This window comes from Polyodon spathula, chromosome 57, assembly GCF_017654505.1.
Source record: "Polyodon spathula isolate WHYD16114869_AA chromosome 57, ASM1765450v1, whole genome shotgun sequence".
Taxonomy (NCBI): Eukaryota; Metazoa; Chordata; class Actinopteri; order Acipenseriformes; family Polyodontidae; genus Polyodon; species Polyodon spathula.
Genome location: NC_054590.1, coordinates 514138 through 539137, shown reverse-complemented (window position 1 = coordinate 539137; position 25000 = coordinate 514138). Strand labels below are relative to the sequence as shown.

Here is a 25000-nt window from a genome sequence, read left to right as displayed (position 1 = left end):
CCTGCTGGCCCTGTCCAACGAGTTGGAGGCTGAGAGCTACCACGACTCCAAACGCGTCAACACCAGGAAGGACAACATCCTGCGACTGTGGGAGTACCTGCTGGAGCTGCTGAGTGCACGCAGAGCCAGGCTGGAGATGAACCTGGCCCTGCAAAAGACCTTCCAGGAGATGCTGCACATCATCATCTGGATGGATGACATGAAGGTACAGAGTGTTACTGCACAGATCAAGCATTTTGTTTAGGATCTCTCTGATGAGTCAGATTAAAATGACATTGTCAATTAATCATTCACACAATCAAACAATGTATCACTGCATGTAGCTGTTTGATAGAAGCTCACCACCTCTCTCGCACTTGTACATTATGCTATATCATCAGCGCCATTACTCTTCCAATTGTGATGAAACTTGGTACTGTCATTCCTCAAGCTCACGTTTGTGAAGGCATCAGAGATCACGGTGACCGACTGGTTGACTCGGTGTTGATATCTGTTACAAGGATCTATTTCAAATACTAGACTTTTGCTAACCTGAATTCAAAATATCCCTGTAATCTGAACCACGCTGTGTTCATAATTAGGTGCAAGATGATAGTAGCGATAGAACCCAAACTTCAATATCATAATTCTATGATAAGTATTTAAATCATTTACAGCTGTCACTGTATTACCACAGATTTTTTGATGAAATAGAAGTAGCAAAAACATAAAGACTATGACATTTTTATTATGGTACAGATTCTGATCAGGATCCCAAACATATCAAGAATCTGAGCAGGGGGTGCCCCCCGCTGTTCTGGATTAGCGGGAGTCTGCTGTAATGCTGTTCCTGATTGCCTATATGATTTATTGCAGTTTCACAGTCCAGACACCTTTTGAACGACTCCTTCAGCCTTGTTGAGGTGCTCTCTTGCATTCTGCTGGTACCTGTAGTGTGCACATCCCTGACATGCCTTCTTCATGAGCGCTGGTTTTGTGTGGTTTTCAGGATCGCCTCCTTTCCCCTGACTTTGGGAAACACCTGTTAGAAGTGGAGGACCTCTTGCAGAAGCACTGCTTGGTAGAGGCGGATATCGCTGTGCAGGCTGAAAGAGTGAGATCGGCCAACACTGCAGCACTCAGGTTTACAGAGGGAGATGGTAAGAAGCAGAGCCTTATCCAGTGCTAGCCTGACCTTATCCAGTGCTATCCTAACCTTTCAAGACTGTTTTAGAACAGTTAAGTTTCGTGAATATCGTATTTTAGAAATGTTTTAGCTTTGTCAAGTGAGGTAGTTGTGAAGAAAGATTTGAAGTGTTGATTATGTGTATTAGTTTAACTATTAATTATACTGGCTGGATTTACTTGCTATTTTTTGTAGAACAGTTTCATAACTCTTCAAAACTTTAGTTACTCAATCAAAACTGATCTTCCCATCTAACTTGCTTTAATTTGATAATTGATATTTCAGAGGTAAAAGTATGTTTTTTTTTTGAAGGATGAATATCAGCAAGACTTTTTTATGGTTTATGAGTGGCTTGAAAAATTAAATTCCTGGAAAACTGTCAACAATTGTTAGATGACAATATACCCTTGATGGAAGACGATAATTTGATGCTTGTCTGCAGCTCTCTTATGAAACCTGGCTTTCACATCTTTGGGGACAGACAAGATGTTTATGAAGGGCTGGTTGTCAAACTTTTGTGTGCCAAAAGAAAATAAAATTGACGCTGCTTCAATTTGTTATTTATTTTATTTTAAGGTTTAGAAACTTGAATGCAGTCTGAGTCTGTGCAACATGTATCAATTGCCTTACATGTTTGGGTTTAAGGATGTTAGGGATAACAATAGAAACTGCACTGAAGGGCTAACTGTGCTTGTTGTTTTCCAGGCTACAAGCCGTGCGATCCCCAGGTGATCAAGGACCGAGTTCAGCACCTGGATCTGTGTTACCAGGAGCTCTGTGCCTTGGCAGCTCAGCGCAAAGCTCGCCTCCAGCAGTCCCGAAGACTGTGGAACTACTTCTGGGAAATGGATGAAATTGAGAGCTGGATCAAAGAGAAGGAGCACATCTTCTCCACAATGGACTATGGGAAAGATCTGACCAGCGTAATGATCCTGCAGAGTAAGCACAGTGCGTTCGAGGATGAGCTCGGAGCCCGCCGAGCACACCTGCAGCAGACAGCGAAGGAAGGAGAGAAGATGGTCAAAGGGAAGCACTTCGGATCCCCCAAGATCAAGGAGAGAAACGAGGACATCCTGCGGCAGTGGGAGCAACTGGAAGACCTGGCCACCTTCCGCAAACAAAACCTCCGGGACGCACAGAACTTCTTCCAGTTCCAGGGGGACGCGGATGACTTCAAAGCCTGGCTGCAAGACACCTACCGCATCATGTCCAGCGATGATGTGGGCCATGATGAGTACTCAACCCAGCTGCTGGCCAAGAAGCACCGAGACCTCCAGAATGAGGCCATAAAGTACAGGGGGACCATGGAGGCACTGATCAGGCAAGCGGACAGCCTGCCGGACGAGCTGAGGAGCACACCCGATATCCAACGCCGGCTGAAGGACATCAAGGAGCTGTTTGTCGACTTACTGTCTCTGGCCGATCGGCGTAGGCAGAAGCTCCAGGACACCCTGGCACTCTACACCATCTTCAACGAGACGGACGCCTGCGAGCTGTGGATGAACCAGAAGAAGACGTGGCTGGTGGGACTGGAGACTCCTGAGAAGCTGGAGGAGCTGGAGATTGTACAGAACAGGTAATTCATACAGGGCAATACTTGGGGGGGATACTGCTTGACCCTGGTTTCAGATGCTCAATCAATCATTTAGCTTTCTGGCTGTACTGTCCCTAGATACTAAATATTTGCTTTAACTAGATATAGCAGTACCTTTTTTTACTCTCTAGTGTTGTGGTAGGAAAAACGTTTATTGTAACGGCTAAACCAGAGTAGTGTTTGTGAATTATACATTTAAGAGAACAGTCCCTTTCATTATAGAGATGTCTATAGATCTTGTGGCATCATCACTTTAACGTTTTGTTTGTTGGTTCTGTTTTTCTGCAGGTTGGAAATCCTGGGCCAGGAAATTAACAATGTGGAAACTCGAGTTACTGATGTGAATCAAGCAGCCAAGCAGCTGGAAGACAGCAGGCACCCCAGCGTGAGAGAGGTGAAGGAGTGTCAGAACCGGCTGAACAGGAGGTACGGACAAGCCAGTCTCAGTGGCACCTTACTGGGAGTTCACCAGCTCTGTATATCTGAATGTCAGCATCCTCACCCATGAAAACACATGCATTCTTTTATAGGAAATAAAACAGTGTGAAAGCATGCTGTGGTAGGCTTTTGTAAAAGATAACAAACTTGTTCTCTTATTTTAATCTAATTACATGATTCTGCAACCACAAAAAGTAACTGACACCTTTGCATGCAGTTACTGATCTGAATACCTTCTCATACACAGAAATGCAGAGCAACTGGGGTGAGATATGTGTTGCCATTTTGTTGACACTGTTGTTTTTAGGTGGGACGAGTTCAAAAGGCTGGTGGACGAGAAGAAAAAGAACGTGGACTCTGCCCTCAGCCTGCACAACTACGGTCTGGAGTGTGACGAAACAGAGACCTGGATCCTGGAAAAGACCCACGTCGTGGAGTCCACTCAAGACCTGGGCAACGACCTGGCCGCCGTCATCACCATCCAGAGGAAGCTGTACGGTATCGAGAGGGACCTGGCCGCCATCCAGGCAAAGCTCAAGTTCCTGGAGGCTGAGGCAGACCGTCTGGCAGCCGAACATCCGGAGAACGCCAAGGACATACTGGGCAGACAGCAGAAGCTCCACAGAGTCTGGGACGACCTGAAACAGACTCTGAGTGACCGGGAGGACTCTCTGGGAGAGGTCAGCAAGCTGCAGAACTTTCTGCAGGATCTGGATGACTTCCAGGCCTGGCTCTTCAAAACGCAGAAAGCCATCGCGTCCGAGGAGATCCCCAACTCGCTACCTGAAGCAGAGCAGCTGCTCAGCCTCCACGACGCCATCAAAGACGACGTCGACCATCACCAGGAGGACTACCACAAGGTGAAGAACACGGGCGCTGGGGTGACCCAGGGGGAGACAGACCCCCAGTACCAGCAGCTTGAGCAGCGCCTTAGAGGCCTTGACACCGGCTGGGACGAGCTGCACAAGATGTGGGACAGCAGGAAGAACTTCCTGGAGCAAGGCCTCGGGTTCCAGCAGTTCATGAAGGACGCCAAGCAAGCAGAGTCCATCCTCAACAACCAGGTAGTAGACTAAGCAGGAGGGAGCTGGTAAACTGCACCGCATGTAACAACCAAGGCTTTTAAAACATCTCCTATCTCTCATAAGCATATTATAATGTAGCAATGCTGGGCTTACCTTTGCATGTGAAGCTGTTGTCATCTAGCAACGACATGAGTTTCCAAAAATATTTATGTATGTGTTTGTTTGACAAGTTTACATTTCTTGTGTCTCTGAAAACAAAGCAAATCAACCCCAAAAATAATACTAATAGTGTCACAAGAAGGAGCCTTGCTGATACTCATGTTCCATGTTGACTATGGCCGTGTTTACACATGACTGAAACAAAGACCGGCTTGGCTCTTCGTGAGCAGATGAGACAATTTTGGCATAATACAAAATATGTAAATATAGAAATAGGAAGAGGTCATTAAAATGACATGCATTTTATTGTGGCAAGGTCTTAACACCAATACGTTGTCACTCTAATTCTTGCAGGAGTACATCCTGGTTCATACTGAGCAGCCAGACACACTGCAGGGGGCACAAGCTGCCCTGAGAAAACATGAGGACTTCATGAACACCATGGACGCCAATGAAGACAAGATAGTAGCCACCATCGACGGCGGGCAGCATCTAGTAGACAGCAGGAACATTTACTCTGGAAAAGTCAAAGACAAGATGAGCAGCATCGAAGACAGGTAAAGAACAAAAATCAAATCCACCACTTTTATTATCGTTTTGTGTTCTACGTAGAGAACTTGCTTTTCACCCACCTAGAATGTGTTGGGCTGTGACACTTCTATCAATGGAAGATATGTTCACACATTGTCTTTTGCATTATTTCAATGTTTGGAAGCTCCCTGTTGCAAGTCCATTATATCTACAATGGGCTGACACACCTTGGTCAGTTGTTGGCATATTTCCTTATCCAGATTACTGATGATTCTAAAGAACACAAAAAATTGGTCGTTCTGAAGACCAGACTTTTCGGTGGATTTCTTCCCACACACCTTGCTGCCATAACAATTGACGGTGGAATGGATGGTGTTTTAGTTCTGTGTCCCTCCCCTCTTCTTTGCATTATATCCATCTTAATATCTAGCAATTATTGCACACTCTTCGCCCCAAATGCACACGCTGCAAAATACCTCCATTAGGTTGAATATTGATCTGTCCTAGCACTGAACATAGCACATAAGTGCCTTTTTTCATCCAAAGTGGTTTGTAATTGTTTTAAAACATTCTACTCTTACTCTGTTGACACTTAAAGTACTTCTACTGTAGATGTTTGTAATGAAGCATTGAGGAGCCGGAACACAGTTAGTGCTGTATGGAGACTGTAACTGCTTTTCATCTGTTCTGTTAGGTACAACACAAATCGGAGGAAAGCTAAGGAAGTGACTGTCAAACTGAAAGACAACTGTGACCTGCAGCATTTCCTGCAAAACACCCAGGATGTAAGTTGAGCATGGGGCTGTCTAGGGCAGTGGTGTGGCTGACAGATCGGATCGTTTCTAGATTGTACTTTTGTTTCCTCCTCCAGCTTACTTTCTGGATCAATGAAAAGATGTTGACGGCACAGGACACCTCGTATGATGAAGCCCGCAATCTCCACAGCAAATGGCAGAAGCACAAAGCGTTCATGGCAGAACTGGCCTCCAATAAAGACTGGCTGGACAAGATCGACCAGGTAAAACAGGCAGTGTAGTCAATGTAATGTGGTCTAGTGTGTAGAAACCTAACTAGTGCTGAGTGACTACATTCTTTTGAACCCTGAGGGTATCAATTCATTTTATTATCAGGGCAATACAAAAAGATCACTTTACAGTAAAGACAATCAATTTCCTCCTATTGAGTCAATAATGAGGTCACCCCAGTATTCAGTATTAAGGTCAAGCCTGTATTCAGTATTAAGGTTTCCTCTGTATTCAGTATTAAGTTCTCCCCTCTATTCAGAATTAAGGTCTCCCCTGTATTCAGTATTGAGGTCTCCCCTCTGTTCAGTATTAAGATCACCATCTCCAGTCCCAAATCTATCAACCCTTTGTTAAATTACCTCTCTAATAAGACCAGCACAGTGCAAAACAATGTGACGTAATTTAGAAACCAAACCAAACCTTTTTTAAACTAAAACTGACAACTGACTAAAACGGTTACATAGAACAGTTTGCATAAAAAACTAAAATAATAATATCAATAAAAAAATAGTTAACCTCTTAACCAATGTACTGCAAATAAATGAAATGGTAATAATTTGTTACAAGAAATTCTCTCTGCATTCAGTGGCCTTAGATAAGGCCACATTTTGTGAGCTCCTGTACTGGCAGGTGAACTCATTTATGAATGGGAATTATGCAAAGGCTGAATATAGGCAATGTGCTCCCTTTAGTTCTCTTGAGCTGTTGTGTGGGGTGGCTGAGGTGAAGGAATGCAATTGGAATTCTAAATTGGAGAGGAAGAGAATAACATCATTAAAAACCACAACAAAAAGTGATACACACTGGTGACCTTTGACCCTTGTGGAAAGTCTGGTTGCAGATTGGATTGTAGACTGGCTGTGTACAGCAAACAGCCCCAGTTTGGCACTGGAACAGAGTGGGTTCCTGGCGCCAATGGCAACATGGCCTCTGTGTGTTGTGTTGACAGGAAGGAGAGCAGCTGATGCTGGCGAAGCCGGAGCTTACACCCCTCGTCTCGAAGAGGCTGGATGAAGTGCACAGGCTGTGGGATGAGCTGGAGTCCACCACACAGGACAAAGCACAGAGGCTGTTCGACGCCAACCGCTCGGAGCTGCTGGAGCAGAGCTACTCAGACCTGGACAGGTGCCTGAAGGACCTGTCACAGCAGCTGCAGTCTGAGGACTACGGGAAGGATCTGACCAGTGCCAACATACTGCTGAAGAAGCATCAGGTGAGAAGCCACCATTGTCCTCAACCAACAATGTTGCACTTTCTTTTAACGGTATACTGTATCTGAGATGTTCTCGTATGCCTTTATATGTGCATAGATTTTTAACTCTATTTCCCCTGTTTTTAATTTTAGGTGCATTATAAACGCAACTGAATATCCTGTAAAGTCCTGATTCCTGTCTTTTTTTTAAATATGAATAGCTTGAATACCCTTACACTCTTGATAATGATGCATTTGTTAACATCAGTCCAAGGTATAAACATTAGCAACCATACATAAAGCAAGCAAATGTCTTGATTGTAGGTACTGACATACTCTGGACCAATTACAGTTTCTAGGGGACCTGTCATAGCATGTGCAATCATTTTGCACAAGTCTTAGGAGATAACTTTTGACAAACAACTCAACAGATCGGTTTCATCAACTTGAAGACTTTCTTTATTTTATATGCAGCCTCTTCCACTCCAGGAACGCTTGATTGAATTTGGCACTGGAGAGCCTTAATGTTTCTTAACCAGTGCTACAACAATACTTTTCAGTACTTACAACGACTCATTGCAATGTACTGTGTGTGTGTGTTTGTGTGTGTGTGTGTGTGTGTGTGTGTGTGTGTATATATATATATATATATATATATATATATATATATATATATATATATATATATATATATATATATATATATATATATATATATATATATATATATATATATATATATATAATTTATATAATATACACACAGATGTGTTCTCAAACCCCTGTCTGCTCTCTCTCCCCAGATGACGGAGAAGCAGGTGGAGGAGAGGCAGAGGGAGCTGGTAGAGCTGCTGACCCAGGCCCCTGTGAAGAAGGATGGGTCGCAGACAGGCGGGGATGCCCAGGTCATGGAGAAAAAGTTCCAGAACCTGCTGGCCCCCCTCCGACAGAGACGAGAGAAGCTGCAGGCCTCCAGGGCAGTGCACCAGTTCTACCGTGACCTGGCCGACGAAATTGTGAGTAAACCTGAAAATAAAACCACAAGAACCATGTTGAATATCTGTACATACTGACTTTCTAATTTTAATTATCTAAATAATGCCCAACAGTTACAAATGAGAAGGCCTATTATATCAAACTAATTAATAAAGAGGCTTTTGTGTCATGTATTAGTTCATTATTTTGTAACACTTTTAATTGTGTTACATGTTTTTCACCTAATAGGTTTATACTTTTTTTTTTTTTTAAAGCTGTAGGCAATAAAAACAGTAAACCGATCCAGTTGGATAAACATCCACATTTCTTTTTCAGCTGTGGGTAGAAGAGAGGCTGCCGCTCGCCACGTCGACGGACCATGGGAACAACATGCAATCCGTGCTGTTACTGATGAAGAAGAATCAGGTGAACTGAGTGAGGTCATATCTGACCCTGCTGCACAAACAACAACGTGCCATAGAGGAGTGCTATATCCCCATCCTCATGCAACTAGGAACTTTATTATGAACTCTGGGATCTTCATATCTCTGCTCTTTATCCTGTTGTGCTTTACCATGCTGTCACGATGCTTTACTCCACTTTGCTGTGCTTTTATCATGCTGTTCTCCAGCACACATAGATCTGAACAAATTTGTAAAAACAGGATCCGCTGTATAAAGATAAGATCATATCTGTAAACAGGGCCAGGTTACAAAATTTACTTATAAGATGAAAAAAAAAGCCAAGTTAAACAACACCCAATTGGGACTTGCATGCACCCATTTCTATTGTCAGTGAAGAAGTGTTCACATGCAAGAAGAACCACAAGTAAGTGATGGCTGCTCTTTCTCTTCATCATTATTAGAATGAAAGTTTCTGCCTGTGATGCAGTCTAGATCAAAGCTGAACAAAATGTATTTGCTTCTCCTAAAGACTACCAATTGTCTCTGTAGTCTTTTCAAACCCATTTAGATACTCTACTTCTAAATCAAAGCAGCCACATTGTAAAGCTCAGTGAGTCCTACAGGGCTCTAGAGACTTCAAGTGGACAGCCCTGGTCTAGATCTTGTCAGAGTGAATAATTACATTCCAATATTTGTAATAGCTCTGACAATGATCTTGATCTAATCAAATACTCTTTCAGACTCTGCAGAAGGAGATTCAGGGCCACCAGCCTCGTGTTGCCGAAGTCTTGGAGAGAGGCGAGGGCATCATTGCTGCAGGGAACCCCGATTCTGATGGGATCCGGAAGCAGATGGGGGAGCTGCAGGAGATCTGGAAGAGGCTGCAGGAGGAGACTGCCAAGAGACAGGGGCGGCTGGGCGGAGCAAACGATGCACAGCAGTATTACATGGATGCTGCTGAAGCAGAGGCCTGGATAGGAGAGCAGGAGCTGTACATGATCGCTGACGAAAAGCCCAAGGTAGGACTGAGTTACCAGGAGTGGAACGTGGTTATTCCACACTGGAAATGTGGAGCTGGCTGTCAACAACCTTCAGGAAAAGCCTAGAAGCAACAGGGAGGGAGGTTCATATTTAGAAATACTAGAACTTCATTCAGTGGCATACATTTTCAACTAGAAGTCTTTCTCAATGTCTTCAAAGACTTCTAGTCAAAACGTTTGACATTTAATTTATTATATTTAGTTTAGTTTTCTAAATTCAGCACTATGTGTTTATGTGGAATGGCAGTGAATACAGTGATGGTGAATCTGTTTTCCATTCCAGATTTTCAGTGTACGGTAGACCTATCTATGTACAGGTGTGACTGTGGAAGTGGCCGCAAGCATGTACTGTGAATGTGATGAAACTACACAGACAATATTTCAGCATAACTTTAGAGTATGACCCATTCATCTTGGGGTGTCCGACTCTGATTAAACTGAGCATGGTAATGAATTGGTGTAGAGGCTGAGATGCCTAAAGCTTTTCACTGATATGAAGGTGTGCATGTTTAAAACAAACAGAAAAAAAAACAACATTTATGAAACAAAATTTAAGACGTTAAACAAATTCAAACCAATAGTCCCTGCCCCTTGTCAGAGTGTTGCTGATAATATGTTATCTTCCATTCATACCTTGAGTGAGTGAGTGATTGATTAATTGATTGATTGATTTCTGCTGTGTTTCTGCAGGATGAGCAGAGTGCCATGGTGATGCTGAAAAGGCACCTGACTCTCCAGCAGGCAGTGTGTACCTACGAGAACTCCATCAAGCAGCTGGCTGACAGGGCTCAGAAACTGCTGGCCCAGGACCATCCTGAGGGGTACGCAGTCGAACGACCCAGAGGCTCCCCAACACTGGTGCCTTTAGAACCTCTGCAGCTATGCACACTGGCCTCATTCGGGAGCCTGGTTCTCATGCATGTTAACAAGGCCAATCGGGATTTTATTACAAGTATTGCAAACAGTATCCACCTCACTTGCTGCATCCACCTCACCTGCTGCACCCACTTTACCTTCTGCATCCACCTCACCTGCTGCACCCACTTTACCTGCTGCATCCATCTCACCTGCTGCATCCACTTTACCTTCTGCATCCACCTCACCTGCTGCATCCACCTCACCTGCTGCACCCACTTTACCTGCTGCATCCACCTCACCTGCTGCACCCACTTTACCTGCTGCATCCATCTCACCTGCTGCATCCACCTCACCTGCTGCATCCACCTCACCTGCTGCATCCACCTCACCTGCTGCACCCACTTTACCTTCTGCATCCACCTCACCTGCTGCACCCACTTTACCTGCTGCATCCACCTCACCTGCTGCATCCATCTCACCTGCTGCATCCATCTCACCTGCTGTATCCACCTCACCTGCTGCATCCATCTCACCTGCTGCATCCACCTCACCTGCTGCATCTATTTTCAGACACCCATCTGTCATACACAGAAATAATCAAGCGCTGAAAAAAATGCAATTTGATCATATCTGCAATTACAAAAAGCCTATTATAAAAAACATTCTAACTAGTATATCTAAAGTACCAGTACTAGTATAGTTTGTGGCCCCATGTCTGTGGGAAGAATCTTGGAAACGGTCTGGATTCACCGTTATAACCTGTTCAACATTATGCACAGTGAGTGGAGTCGTGCCAAAGCAAGACACAGCCGTCTGGGAGAGCAATAGTTAAATGTTCTTTGAATTGATTTGAAATGACTGTTTTTATTAAATCTAAACTAATACTTTCATTTTATTAAATGTAGGTACATTAAGCCAGACGTTGACTATGAGATCAGAGCATGAATTATAGAGTTAATCAATTTAGAATAGTAAGTAACACTGATCAACCAGCATTTATTTTCAAATGGAAAGACAAATTATTTGATAGAAGTTATTAAAAATATGCACTTGTATTTTTCCTTATGGGCAAGCCAGAGGAAAAGTGCCTGCTCCCTAGTAAATGTATTACATGGGAAATTTAGAAAATCTAGCCTATAGTCCCATACGTTTCAGACCCATACATTTATTCTTAAATTGAGTTTACAGCTCTGGCCAAAAGTTTAGCATCATCTAGAATTTAGGATTGCAAATACATAAAAAAAAAAAAAAAAGGAAAATCATTTTTTAATGATATTAGCATAATGTAGATATTTTGTTTAACTGAAGCCATAATAGTATTACTATATATTGTTAGATTTTGAAATCTCACATGTTAACGTAACATTATTCAGAAGGCTTCATTAGACCTTTATAAAGCAAAATTAGTTAATTCTACAGGGTGATGCAAAATGTTTGGCCATAGCAGTATACTTTTGAATGCAGTGTTCTCTTCTAGAAGGTGTTCAGTCTCTGCTGCTCTTGTTTTCAGTGCTCTTCTAGAAGGGGTTCACTCTCTGCTGCTCTTGTTCTCAGTGCTCTTCTAGAAAGGGTTCAGTCTCTGCTGCTCTTGTTCTCAGTGCTCTTCTAGAAGGGGTTCACTTTGCTGCTCTTGTTCTCAGTGCTCTTCTAGAAAGGGAGTCTCTGCTGCTCTTGTTCTCAGTGCTCTTCTAGAAGGGGTTCACTCTGCTGCTCTTGTTCTCAGAGTTCTTCTAGAAAGGGTTCAGTCTCTGCTGCTCTTGTTCTCAGTGCTCTTCTAGAAGGGGTTCACTCTCTGTTGCTCTTGTTCTCAGAGTTCTTCTAGAAAGGGTTCAATCTCTGCTGCTCTTGTTCTCAGTGCTCTTCTAGAAGGGGTTCACTCTCTGTTGCTCTGTTCTCAGGGAGCAGATTCTCCGGCGGCAGGGGCAGGTAGATAAGCAATACACCAGTCTGAAGGAGCTGGCAGAGGAGCGCGGGATGAAGCTGCAGCACGTATACTACCTGTTCCAGCTGAACCGGGAGGTGGAGGACCTGGAGCAGTGGATCACAGAGAGAGAGACGATGGCCTCGTCTCAGGAAATGGGGCAGGACATTGACCACGTCACGGTGAGCAACTTGTGAAACATCAGCTGCCCTGCCACAAACCAGCCTCTGTCCTGAACTTGTTTAAGTCCAACTGCACTTCTAACATTTACAAAACATGACAAAGAATGCACAAGAAAATACATGCTCAGCTTGTTCAGAAGTAGCCACTAACACTAAATAGATCTTTGCACTGTTTAAGGTGTTTACTGGCTGATTGTCTAAATGTTATCTATACAAGGTCATTTGTTTCTTCTTCTCGTGCAGAATAGTATATTAAGTGTTATAAATGCCCCAAAAAATGTAATGATTATATCACAGTATTTAACATTAGCCAGATTGTGCCCAACAATACTGATTTCTTTCTTTCAGACACTGCGAGACAAGTTCCGTGACTTTGCCCGGGACACGGGGAGCATTGGGCAGGAGCGGGTGGACAGTGTGAACCGCATGATAGATGGCCTGATCGACAGGGAGCACAGCGAGGCAGCCACCATAGCAGAGTGGAAAGACAACCTGAACGAGAGCTGGGGGGACCTACTGGAGCTCATCGACACGCGCTCCCAGCTGCTCACCACCTCCTATGACCTCCACAAGTACTTCTATGATGGCAAGGAGCTGCTGGCTGTGCTCCAGGAGAAGCACACGCAGCTGCCCGCAGACGTGGGCGGAGACGTCAGCATGGCTGAGTCCTTCCACAGGATGCACGCAGCCTTCGAGCGAGACATCCACTCACTTGGGAAACAGGTACGCCTTGTCTGCCTGTGTGATTGTTCATGTGCAGCGGCTCACCCAGTAAAGGCACCATCGTGTGAAAACAGGGTGAGTCATGCAATCAGGAGCTTGCTGGTTCCAATTCTGATGGAGCGGAAGCTGGCTGGCTTGGCTGGGAGAACACAAGGGAGGGTTAGTGCTTGTTCTTCCCATTATGATTCAGTGACACCTGCTGGTCATTCGCCCCATGAGTCCAGGCTTCCCAGGCTGAGCCTCATCTCCAGGGTTCAGAGGATTGGTAAAATTAATTGTTAAGATTTAGTGGGCGAAAAGAGTCGATTGTCTTGACAGCGGAAACAAAGGGCACTTTCAAATTCAGTCCTCCTGACTAGTAAAAAAAACAACACTTTAAATAGATTTAAAAAAAGATAACAGGGTGATTCATTAACAGTGCAAAAAATGTACACTGAAAAAACAGGACAAAATTAGGACAGTGTGTTCAAACATCACACCAAAATTCCCTTAAGCCTCCCTGTGCTTTCGGAGATGATCAGAATGTGCTGTTACTAGTTCATTTAACCCTAATTAACTTTCTTTTTTTAACTCGTTCCAGCTATGCTCTATTGTCTGGGCTATGGACCAAGACATTGGTGTTTCCTTCCCCTGCTAAAACATTCAATTGAATTTCTGACTCTGTGCATGCTATCAGGGGAATCAATAGAGGGTGTCGATACTTATGGGCACCTCTGTGTTTTTAAGTGATCATTACAGGCTAGGTAAACAAGGAGGTAACAGTCTTCCCAGCGAGTCGAGATGAGAGTCAAGGTTTTTATACAAGAGACTATTGACAATTGTTTTATTTTCTGCTTAAAGCTATTGTGACAAGTGACTTACTCTTTTAAGGTAATGCATTTTAATGAAAAAGTCATCCTGCTGAATTCAACTTAAACCAGTCGTTCTATTCAGGCTGTGCAGTGCATTAATGTACTGTACTGCGTCCTGTTATAACAGGATTCAGAATCTTGTTGAACATGAATAGCAAAGAGTTTCCACTTGAAAGTCATATATATATATATATATAATATATATATATATATCTATTATATATTATATATATATATATACAGTACTGTGCAAAAGTTTTAGGCAGGTGTGAAAAAATGCTGTAAAGTAAGAATGCTTTCAAAAATAGACATGTTAATAGATTATATTTATCAATTAACAAAATGCAAAGTGAGTGAACAGATGAAAAATCTACATCAAATCAATATTTGGTGTGACCACCTGGACTTTCTAATGTCACTACTGTGGTATTATGCCATATGTATAACTTTAACTAACTTAACTTTGAATACCTTTTTGATTGACAGTAAAGTAAGCGATTGCTGAGTGAGTGTCTCACTAAAAGAGCCCCCTCATTAGGTCCCCCTGTCGCCCCGCAGGTCCATCAGTTCCAGGACAGTGCAGCCCGTCTGCATGCTCAGTATGTCGGGGACCAGGCCGATGCCATCCAGCGCACAGAGCACGAGGTGGTGGAGGCGTGGAAGGCACTGCTGGACGCCTGCGATGGCCGCCGGACGAGGCTTGTGGACACAGCTGACAAGTTCCGCTTCTTCAGCATGGTGCGAGACCTCATGTCCTGGATGGAGAGCATCATCAGGCAAATTGAGACTCAGGAGAAGCCAAGGTGAGGCAAGGAGAAGGCTACTTTAGGGGGCCTTTCCTCGGGAGACCTGGGTTAAATCCAGGTTAAGTACCAAGTGAAATGAGATTGGTCTCAACTTAGCCCTCCTGTGGACAATAACCTATGTCACAAAACCAGCAGACCATTTAGCAGCATTGGTTTGAGAGAGGTCCAGGACTTGATGGCAAGCTGGTACTGCTCAGGCTTTTGAGGTATGTGGATCTTCCTCCAGTAAAGACACTACCGCACGAGTGCAGTCTGAGTTCTATGCCCAGGAGCTCGCTGGTTTGAATCCTGGTCGTGTGGAGTTCTTGGCTGGGGGCCAGCTGAGGGGCCTGCATTATCATGAAAGCAACCCCTCCCATCCTGGAAAAAGTTATAATCTGAGGGAGGCAACGCCTGTCTTGGTACGTGGGAAGCAGTGAAGAGCTGGTGCTCTCAAATTGGGAACTCTAAATTGGGGTGAAAACGGGATGTAATTTAACTGTGCTTGCTGGCAAAGCTGTGAAGGGAAGTGCTCATGGGGCCTGTTGCAGGTCAGTGCCATTGTCCCTTATTAAATCCACATTCTCCATGTCAAGCTCAATAAAAACCCAATGTATGGTTAATGTATGGACTATATTCCATTTTTGCAGGGATGTCTCTTCGGTGGAGTTACTAATGAAATATCACCAGGGCATTAAAGCTGAGATGGACGCGAGGAACAGGAGCTTCAGTGCATGTGTGGACCTGGGCATGGCGCTGTTAGCACGTAAACACCAGGCTTCACAGGAGGTGAGAGTGTAGAAGTGTTTCTATTGTGCAGCTCCAGCTCCTATCATTACAAGTCCTGGCATTCTGTACCTGGAATGGTTAATGCCTGTCAATTAACTAAAAAGGATCTAGCAGCTTGGAGTCGTGTAGGATGAGCCACACTGCTGGGGACATTTTGGACAATGCAATTAACCTTGTGGGTTTAAACAACTTCTACATTAAACATATATTTTCAGCAAGGTTTCCCATCCATATAACATGTGCGGGTAGAAATGTACACACAATTGCATTTTTAGAGCTTGTTCTTTTTTTCGCACTTCCTGTGTTTACAGATTAAAGAGAAACTAATCCAGCTGACAGAGAAAAAGAAGGAGATGCTGGTGAAATGGGATGACAGATGGGACTGGCTGCGTCTGTGTGAGTTGTGCTTGTACTGCGCTACACTGGAGAGATACATCACTGTACACTGGATACTCAACAGTGTGTCTCTTTGAAACAAGTTATTTTGTCTAAAATGCAAGTCTTGTAACAAACAATGTTGAAGCATATAAAAAGAGTTGCTTGTTCCACGTTTTGCAGCATTATCTGGAACAATTTAGTTTATTTGGAGCAAATTATACTTCATTGTATTGATCTCGTCCCAAAACAAAACAAAAAACATCACTACTCACTCTTATAACTTTACTGTATAGCACTGGGGTAGACAGTCTTGGCTCTTCCAGTCCAGTTTATACAATTACAGGACTTTGTTCCAGCCATGCCCTTAATTATGACCCTGCTCAAGATCATCTAAGTAAGGCTCTGGTTGGAGCAAAGTCCTGCAATGGAATAGAATGGAAGAAATAAGTAAATATCATGCATAACTTAAAAAACACATAAGAGTTAACAAAACATCTGACTACACTTGAACAGATTGAAGTGTGTCCAGTGATATCAGAGATCCAAGGTCAAAACAGCCAAATGAGTGAGATAGATAAAATACTTTATTGGCATGACACATTGAACAAGTACTGCCAATGATACACTGCATTAAACACAAAACAACAGACATGAAATAAACAATGATATTTGTGTCGGCGTCATCTACTATGTGCCCCTATAACAGAGCACTACAAATTCTGCAGCTATGACTGCTCCCTCTCTCCTCTCCCCCAGAAAGACCTGCAGTTTCTCCTCTTGGCTCTGGAGCAGAAAGCCCTCTATTCTGTCTGCCAGCCTGAGGGAGTATCTCTCTCTCTCTCTGTAAGCTCTCTGCACTTCTCTCAGTGGAGGATGAAGTGGGTCTCAGTCTCAATCTCTCCACTGTGTCTCTGGGTACAGAGTCGCACCTCTCTGGGTCTCCACTGTGCTCTGTGTCTGCTTGTTTCAATAGCCAACCTGTGGTCACTGATTCTGTATTTGGTTAATAGGTGTTTGTTTTTGTGGTTCTTTGAGAGTTCAATGTTCTGCCAGGGTGTATTCTCTTTAGAGGTGGAGTTTGTTTTGATATTTAAATTGTTCTCTCCAGTAGAGTTTGTAGTTTTTTACTCTCTCTCTCTCTCACTCTCTCACTCTCCCCCCACCCCCGGCAGTGCTGGAGGTCTGTCAGTTCTCCAGGGATGCCTCAGTTGCTGAGGCTTGGCTGATCGCACAGGAACCCTACGTTGCCAGTCAAGATTATGGCCAAACTGTGGCCGAGGTGGAGAAATTACTGAAAAGACACGAAGCTTTTGAAAAGTCAACAGCAACCTGGGAGGAAAGATTAGCTGCACTGGAGAGGCTAACAACAGTAAGGAAAGCAATGTGCTGTTTTTGAAACTAAACCTATAGTGCACCAAAGGGAATTACATTATCCACTCAAAGCCTACAACTACAGTACTTATTGTACAGAACTAGCTGCAACATGGTCAGTGTCCAGCAGATGGTGTATCTACTGAAGTGCACACTTTGCTGAACTGAAATTACCTTAAAATGCAATGTTTGTTGCACCACCCACTTAGGTCTTGTAATTAAAACACATGATATGCAATATATATTTTTTGGATATAGTGTGCATCTATTTATATTTTGCTTAGTGCAATGTAGCCACTGTACACACACCTCTCTCTCGGGTGTTCTGTGTGTTAATAACCCTGCTGTGTGGGCTGTACTCACTGTGGCTTCGTGTGTGCAGCTGGAGTTGCTGGAGGTTCGGAAACAGCAGCAGGCAGTGCAGCAGATGATGAGGGATCAGGCTGAGGAGCAGCAAGAAGTGAGGTGAGCCCGGGACTTTACAAACTGAACTCAAACACAACCCAGTCACTGAGCATGCACTGAAGAGCAGCTCCTCACTTACAAACTGAACTCAAACACAACCCAGTCACTGAGCATGCACTGAAGAACAGCTCCTCACTTACAAACTGAACTCAAACACAACCCAGTCACTGAGCATGCACTGAAGAGCAGTACTCTCCTCTTACAAACTGAACTCAAACACAACCCAGTCACTGAATATGCACTGAAGAACAGCTCCTCACTTACAAACTGAACTCAAACACAACCCAGTCACTGAGCATGCACTGAAGAGCAGTACTCTCCTCTTACAAACTGAACTCAAACACAACCCAGTCACTGAATATGCACTGAAGAACAGCTCCTCACTTACAAACTGAACTCAAACACAACCCAGTCACTGAGCATGCACTGAAGAGCAGCCTCTCTCCTTTTTTTGGTCCCATTTTATTGGTATTTTTTATTTTTGTTGGAGCCATTGATTGAAATGTGGGACCCCCATACTTGTTCTACACAGGTGTCCCAAGCTGGAATCGAAAATGAATAAATACTAAAAGGAACTAAATGAATGAAATCGTTTTCACTTGGGTCAGTGCAAGTAACAGATTCTGCAGTACATTTTGTTTTGACAATGTAATTTCAGTCATGGAAACTTGTCCACCCAGAGTGTTCAGGAGAGGACAGTTGTGTTCCATATAGGAGGTTCAGGGGTCTGCTTTACAAATTAGCTTGAATTGTAAGTAGACAGCCTTATACCATGTGAATCATACCAGCTGTACATTACCGTATACAAAGGGTTAATCCAAAACCGTGTTTGTCAACAGGCTGGAAGACACGAGGGATATCACTGGAGACTCATCCCAGTTTTACACCGCAGAAGAACAAACTCTGGTCAGTTTTAAAGCAAAACTGTTTTTCCTCTAAGATGTTTATATAATTATTGAAAACAGTACAGCACAGTGTCGTTCTTATAGTACAGTAAAACCTGTTGACTTGACTTGCATTATCTAAACAAGGATTTCACTGCACAGTAGATATATCACAGCCACAGACGTGTGTAGGTACGCAACATTTCTAAGTTAATTATAAACTTAGAAAGAAAAAACACATGACTCTGTGCTGGACTGCACCGTCAGGTTTACCTTGGTTCTTGGCAGACAAATCATGCCTACTTCCAGAATAGACAGGCTCTGGATTGTAAAGGGGATCACAGGGTTACTGTACCACTTGTGTCTTTTTGTGCTGTCTGTTAGATGATTGGAATTTTGCTTTCAAGTAAAAGTGGATTTTTTTGGGTGGTCCTGTGGGAATTACCAGGGCAGGAAAGACTTTTTGTAAAAGTGTTGTTCTTGTTGTTTCAGCAACCATTATCTATTTTAGCCATCATATCCTGGTGACTTTCATAACTAAACCGTACAAACACCCTGCAACACTCTGACCCCTAGTGGATATAAGAGAGAACACATTCATTCAGTTCTACTCTTGAGATTAGATTAGACATGATTCTGAGAGGTCTATTTTGGCCGCAGGGGTGCACTGAAGTTTTAAAAAGTCACAGGATGTGATGACAAACAGACACTGATACAGAATGAATCTAAGCAAGAAGACATCAGTTAAGATAACCCTGATATTTCACACTGCTGGGAACAGCAGGGATAAACAGGATAACAGCCCTTTCTATGATAAGTGAATACGTTATGTGTAGCAGATCTTTTATTGTAAATGTCATCACAATGTCATCTTGTGCCGCTAGGGATGTGCCTACATACATACAATGTGTAAACTGATTGGAAATCACAAAACCAAAGATTGTACCCAGGAACTGGCACTATACAGAAATGTTTTTTTTTTTTTAACTTTAGAATTATGCACAGGATTCCATAATTCATACGCAGGATATGATGTACCAAGATTTTAAAACATCTGTGATGTTGATTGGTTGAATATGTGAATATGCTGTTTGGAAAGCCAGATAATCTGAACTATCTTTAGTCTGTTACAGTGAGGTGTGCTTTTGGGGTTTGCTTTATCTTTTTGTGTGTGTTTGCAGTGCACTCTCTACATTTGTAGGAATATTGCTGAATCAGTGCTTGGGGGAATTGTACAATTTGGGCAGCTCTTTAATACTGATGTCCTTTCACATATAAACAAGTTATCCACTTCCTACAGTGCAATAAAGTAGAATGTCCTTTTCATAGGAGTCTACGTGCAATTCCTCCAGCTCACTGTAACAATTCTGGCCACTGATTTGTTTGTATTCAAAATGGAAAGTCATATAAAAAAGAAGTGCTTAGATAATTATATGTGATTTTTATACATAGCCTAGATCAGAGGTGCACAAAGAGGGGTGCGGAGAGTCAGTAAGAGGGGCACCACTATGACTAAAGGGATAAAATGCAACAAAATGTATGTTAAGAGGGCATCATATAAAATGCACCACTGGCCTAGATAGAGACCGTGTGAAGGCAAAACTGATATTGAGATTAGGGTGACCACCTGCAAAAATGCAAAGCCTGGACACCTATCTTTTTATACTGTATATTTGATAACAGTATTTCAAAATGAATTATCAACTTAGCAACTTTGAATGCCACTTAATATCATTTTCTAAAAAATGTGTATAAAAAAAAAAAAAAACTCTTGTTGAATCATTTGCAATTTTATCCATGTGTATGACATAATCCATTCCTCTCTGAATTTGCATGGGTGCTTACTTTTTTCTTTTGTGGAGCATGCCTACCCGTATAAGGGTCTCCCCTTTACCGGTGTATCCCTATCAGTGTCACTTCAACTTTTACAGTCAGCCATTTCGCATAAACAAAGAAAACATTGAAATTAAAATATCTACAACTTGTATTTTGTTTGCTGTTGTTTGTGTTGTGAGTGTAAAAAGTCACATGATAGTGGGACTATATCGTTTTATGTCTTAGATTGGCTATCCAATGTGTCAGTCATCTTGGGGGTGTAAGGCATTGCAAAGTGATGTGGCAGGAGCAGGGCTCTGCTCCAAACAGTTATGCTATGGTTTCACTGTAAACGGGACTGTGTCCAGGAATCTGGGACAGATTCCGTGCCGAAGTTATTGGGACCAGGGCTTGATCTTTACATTTAGGGACTGTTCTGTCCAATTACAGACAGGTGGTCACCCTAATTGGGATTGATCTCCATATTATTGAATTAAATCGGATTAAATCCCAAGGTTCACAAGGAATTGAGCAGTTGTTCAAACAGTTTCTTTTTAAAATACATTTGAGAGTATCTCAAATCAAATCAAGTATCACAAGGAAACTGACCATTTGGATGAGCAGATCCAACCTGTCAGTAAATTTTAAACCCTGTTTTGTGCACCTCATTGCAAAAATAAGAAAGTTAGCATCATTTTATTTGACCTTAAAGGGTTAAAACTTAAGACATTTCTAAAAACGAATCGTTGTTCAAAACCAATACTGAAGCTGCAGTTACAGTATTATGTAGGATTTACTTGTTACAATATCTCCTTGACACAAGTTCTATCCCAACAAGTAAAGCAACTAATAAATCCATGTCTTGATTATGACTTGCTATTTCTGTCAATGCCAGGTGTCAGGGATTGAAGAGAAGCCCGATCTGTTAAATGGCACAGAGTTTTCGGAAGACACCTCTTTTGAAAGAACAGATAAGTCGGAGCTGGACGAGAGTTTGGTACAGAGACCTTCCCAGTCCCTGCTGCTGCCTGCCCCAACTGAGGCTGAGAGAGCGGAGGCGCTGACTGCCCCAACCCAACGACCCCAGGCCCTGCTGCTGCCTGCCCCAACTGAGCCAGAGAGAGCAGCAACGCTCCCCGCCCCGACCCAGCGACACCAGACCGTGCAGCTGGAGGGAGCCCTGGTGCGCAAGCATGATCTTGAGGGGCCTGACAAGAGAGCCTCCAACAGGTAGCCAGCTCTGTGCATTTCTCCAACACTCTGAGACATTTCCCAACAAACTGGTGCCTTCATAGACACCACCCAACACACCACTGCCTTCAGAGACATTGCTCAACACAACACTGCCTTCAGAGACACTGCCCAACACACCACTGCCTTCAGAGACACTGCCCAACACAACACTGCCTTCAGAGACAATGCCCAACACAGCACTGCCTTCAGAGACAATGTCCAACACAACACTGCCTTCAGAGACACTGCCCAACAAACCGGTGCCTTCATAGACACTGCCCAACACACCACTGCCTTCAGAGACAATTCCCAACACAACACTGCCTTCAGAGACAGTTCCCAACACACCACTGCCTTCAGAGACACTGCCCAACACAACACTGCCTTCAGAGACACTGCCCAACACACCACTGCCTTCAGAGACACTGCCCAACACACCGGTGCCTTCTACGGCACCCCCCAGAACTACACCATAAAGATATACAGTCTTTACCATCGCAAAACTACCTAAATGCCAACATCAGATAATTTGGAAATTAGGAATTTCTGTTCTGATGGGATAACTACACACCAACCTTCATCAGAATGTGAACATTTTGTCAACCATAGTTCTCACAGGGTTACCCAGGAAACACTTCCAAGAATTTTGTCTGAATTTACTTCAATTTTTAGATTTGAAATGTTAAAGCTAAAAAATGATAATAAACTTCTGTTTTGTGGTATGTGATCACGTGATGGCATTGTGTGATAAATACTGAAATAACTGCATAGCCGAAATCAAAGTATGAAAAAAGGTATTCAGAGCAAAGCAACAGTGATAATGTGACTAGTGATAATAAGAGGTAAGACAATGGATTAGAAAGTTGGATTAGATAACACTACTCTTAAGGGCAATAGAATATCAAGTGTCCTGAAATACCTGTTGTACTCTGCATTAGTGAGTTTTGAATATGTTAGTTATGGGACGCATAATAAGTTTAAATAGTTTAATCCACGATAATAATGACCATGCCCGCTTGCAGAGAGCTGTAAGTCATCACTACTTCTTGTAGGTCTTGGAACAACATCTACTGTGTGTTGAAACCTGAGGAACTTTCCTGCTATAAAGATGCTAAGAATTTAAGCTACGGCATCACCTACCACGGTGAAGACCCTCTCTCACTCAGAAATGCAGCGTGTGAAATCCTACCCAACTACAAGAAGAAGAAGCATGTCTTCAGATTGCGGTGAGAATCAACTCACATTTCGATACATCTTTACTCTTAGAAAATATGAAGAGGTTAAGTGACAATATTAAAAGAGTTGAGAGCAACTTGATGGCAATTGCTTGAAATTGTTGACTTCTTGCTTCAACAGCTGCAGTGCCTGCAGGTGACCGTGTTTCACGTGCTTCAGTTGCCCTTTCTTTAACAAGAATATCTCTGGAAACAAGCTGTTGGGTAATTTCCCTTTACTCTTTTTTGTTACAGACTTTACGATGGCAGCGAGTACCTCTTCCAGGGCAAAGACGAGGTGAGTTGCTGTGAGTTGCTGAGAAGAGCAGGAAACTCCATACCGTGCAACTGAATGTGAAAATTGATCAATAAATAAAAAGCTGTACAATTGATGTTCTCTTCGCTGCAGCATGAGTACAGAACAGTCACTGGGGGCCCTGTGGTTCTCAACACTGTACCTTTGTTTTTTTTTTTGCACAACCAAGTTGTGAGCAACAACACAGTCTCTGTGTTACTTCTTATCAACCCTACTAACTAATTCATTCCTCAGTAAAGCTTGTATAGTGATTTAAGAAAAGTGGTAATGCATGCACAGGTCTGAAAATATCACCTTCCAAGTGAGTCCTTGCATGCAGATTGAATGATGCTCTGGTTCTGATGTCTAGTTTGTGTTGTGTATGACCAGGAGGAGTTACAGAGCTGGGTGCAGGCTGTGCAGAATGCGATTCCACAGCAGGGGGAGTCCCAGGGTCCCAGCACAAAGGAAAGGGCACAAAGCCTCCCCACCCAGCCCTCCACCTTAGCCAGCAGAGAGAGCGGCAGTGGCAAGAAGGACAAGGAGAAAAGATTCAGCAACCCCTTCGCAAAGAAGAAATAGAGAGAGAGAACCAGACACCATAGCTTCTGGTAGCTCTTTTTGAACACCAAAAAAGGACATTGATAACAAAAGGTGCACATATTAAAATAGGAAGAGGTTTTTTATCTTGTATTTGAAAAGGTTGGTCAGATGAACAACATATCTTTTATTATTAAGGTTTATGATTTAATACGGAGATAGTAAACATGCAGTACGAACCGTGGACACCTTGCAGTGCACTTGTTGCTGTTTGAAGGTAAATGTATGGAGACTCACAAAACAACAACCAAAGATTGTTTATTAGAAGTTTTTTATTATTAAAAGTGACTGCATGTGTTATGGCTCTAAGCAAAGATTGATTACGTACAGTATTTTTCTTTTTTCATTATATTACTAATTTTGCCTTATTAATTTTAAAGAGAATTAAATGGTTGTAACGGCAATACTGTACTATAAGCACCTAAATTGGCATGTCGCTGTAAATGTTGTTCCTGGCCTCGCTGAGATGCAGTTTTCAGTGTTACCATTCAAATGCAGCTCAGCTTCTTATCTAGGAGCTGTACTGTACTGTGTAGAGCAGGGGTCTCCAATCCTGGTCCTGGAGGACCGCTGTCCCTCCTGGTTTTTGTTCTAGCTGTACCCTAAATTACATAATTGAACCAATTAAGCACTTATTAGAAACTTACCAATTAAGTAATTTAGAGTACAGCTGGAACAAAACCCAGGAGGGACAGCGGTCCTCCAGGACCAGGATTGGAGACCCCTGGTGTAGGATATTAAAGGGGTCTGGGAAAGCATGCCTCTGGATTTTCTTGGTTAGGGAGTCATTGTCCAAAATCACCTTCTAATGTAACATTTATTTTGTGGGTGTTTTTGAAGGTGCATTTCTGGAATTTTTTATTTTTTTTTACCACACAGCATTTCAGATAGATCAGGAAAGTTTGTCTATTTTGGTTGTTTTGCAGGTTACAATTTAGTCCTCAAATTAAGCAATATTACGTCAGCATTTTTCAATCTAATATATTAACCACAAAAGAATAATAGCACTCATAATTAAACAAAACTACTTGAGTACATTTTATTTCAAAGAACAAAAAATGGTGCTAGCTTTTGAATTGCAGGGTGTT

At 42.8% G+C, this 25000-nt stretch overlaps 1 protein-coding gene across 1 annotated transcript; it reads left to right on the top strand.

Moving 5' to 3' along the window:
* Position 1: 1 nt before the first annotated feature.
* On the top strand, positions 2-24503 carry LOC121307569 (spectrin beta chain, non-erythrocytic 1-like; the record flags this gene model as incomplete). The annotated part of the gene is made up of 25 exons (XM_041239768.1): positions 2-205; positions 989-1139; positions 1871-2741; positions 3048-3185; positions 3505-4261; positions 4736-4938; positions 5607-5697; positions 5784-5930; positions 6887-7150; positions 7933-8145; positions 8441-8530; positions 9249-9527; positions 10239-10369; positions 12305-12509; positions 12858-13232; positions 14642-14886; positions 15519-15657; positions 15969-16053; positions 17208-17404; positions 17789-17871; positions 18711-18777; positions 21466-21800; positions 22856-23029; positions 23273-23315; positions 23703-24503. Coding segments are annotated over 25 exons (5679 nt in total), but the record flags the coding sequence as incomplete, so codon positions are not given.
* Between the last annotated feature and the right edge of the window lie 497 nt (positions 24504-25000).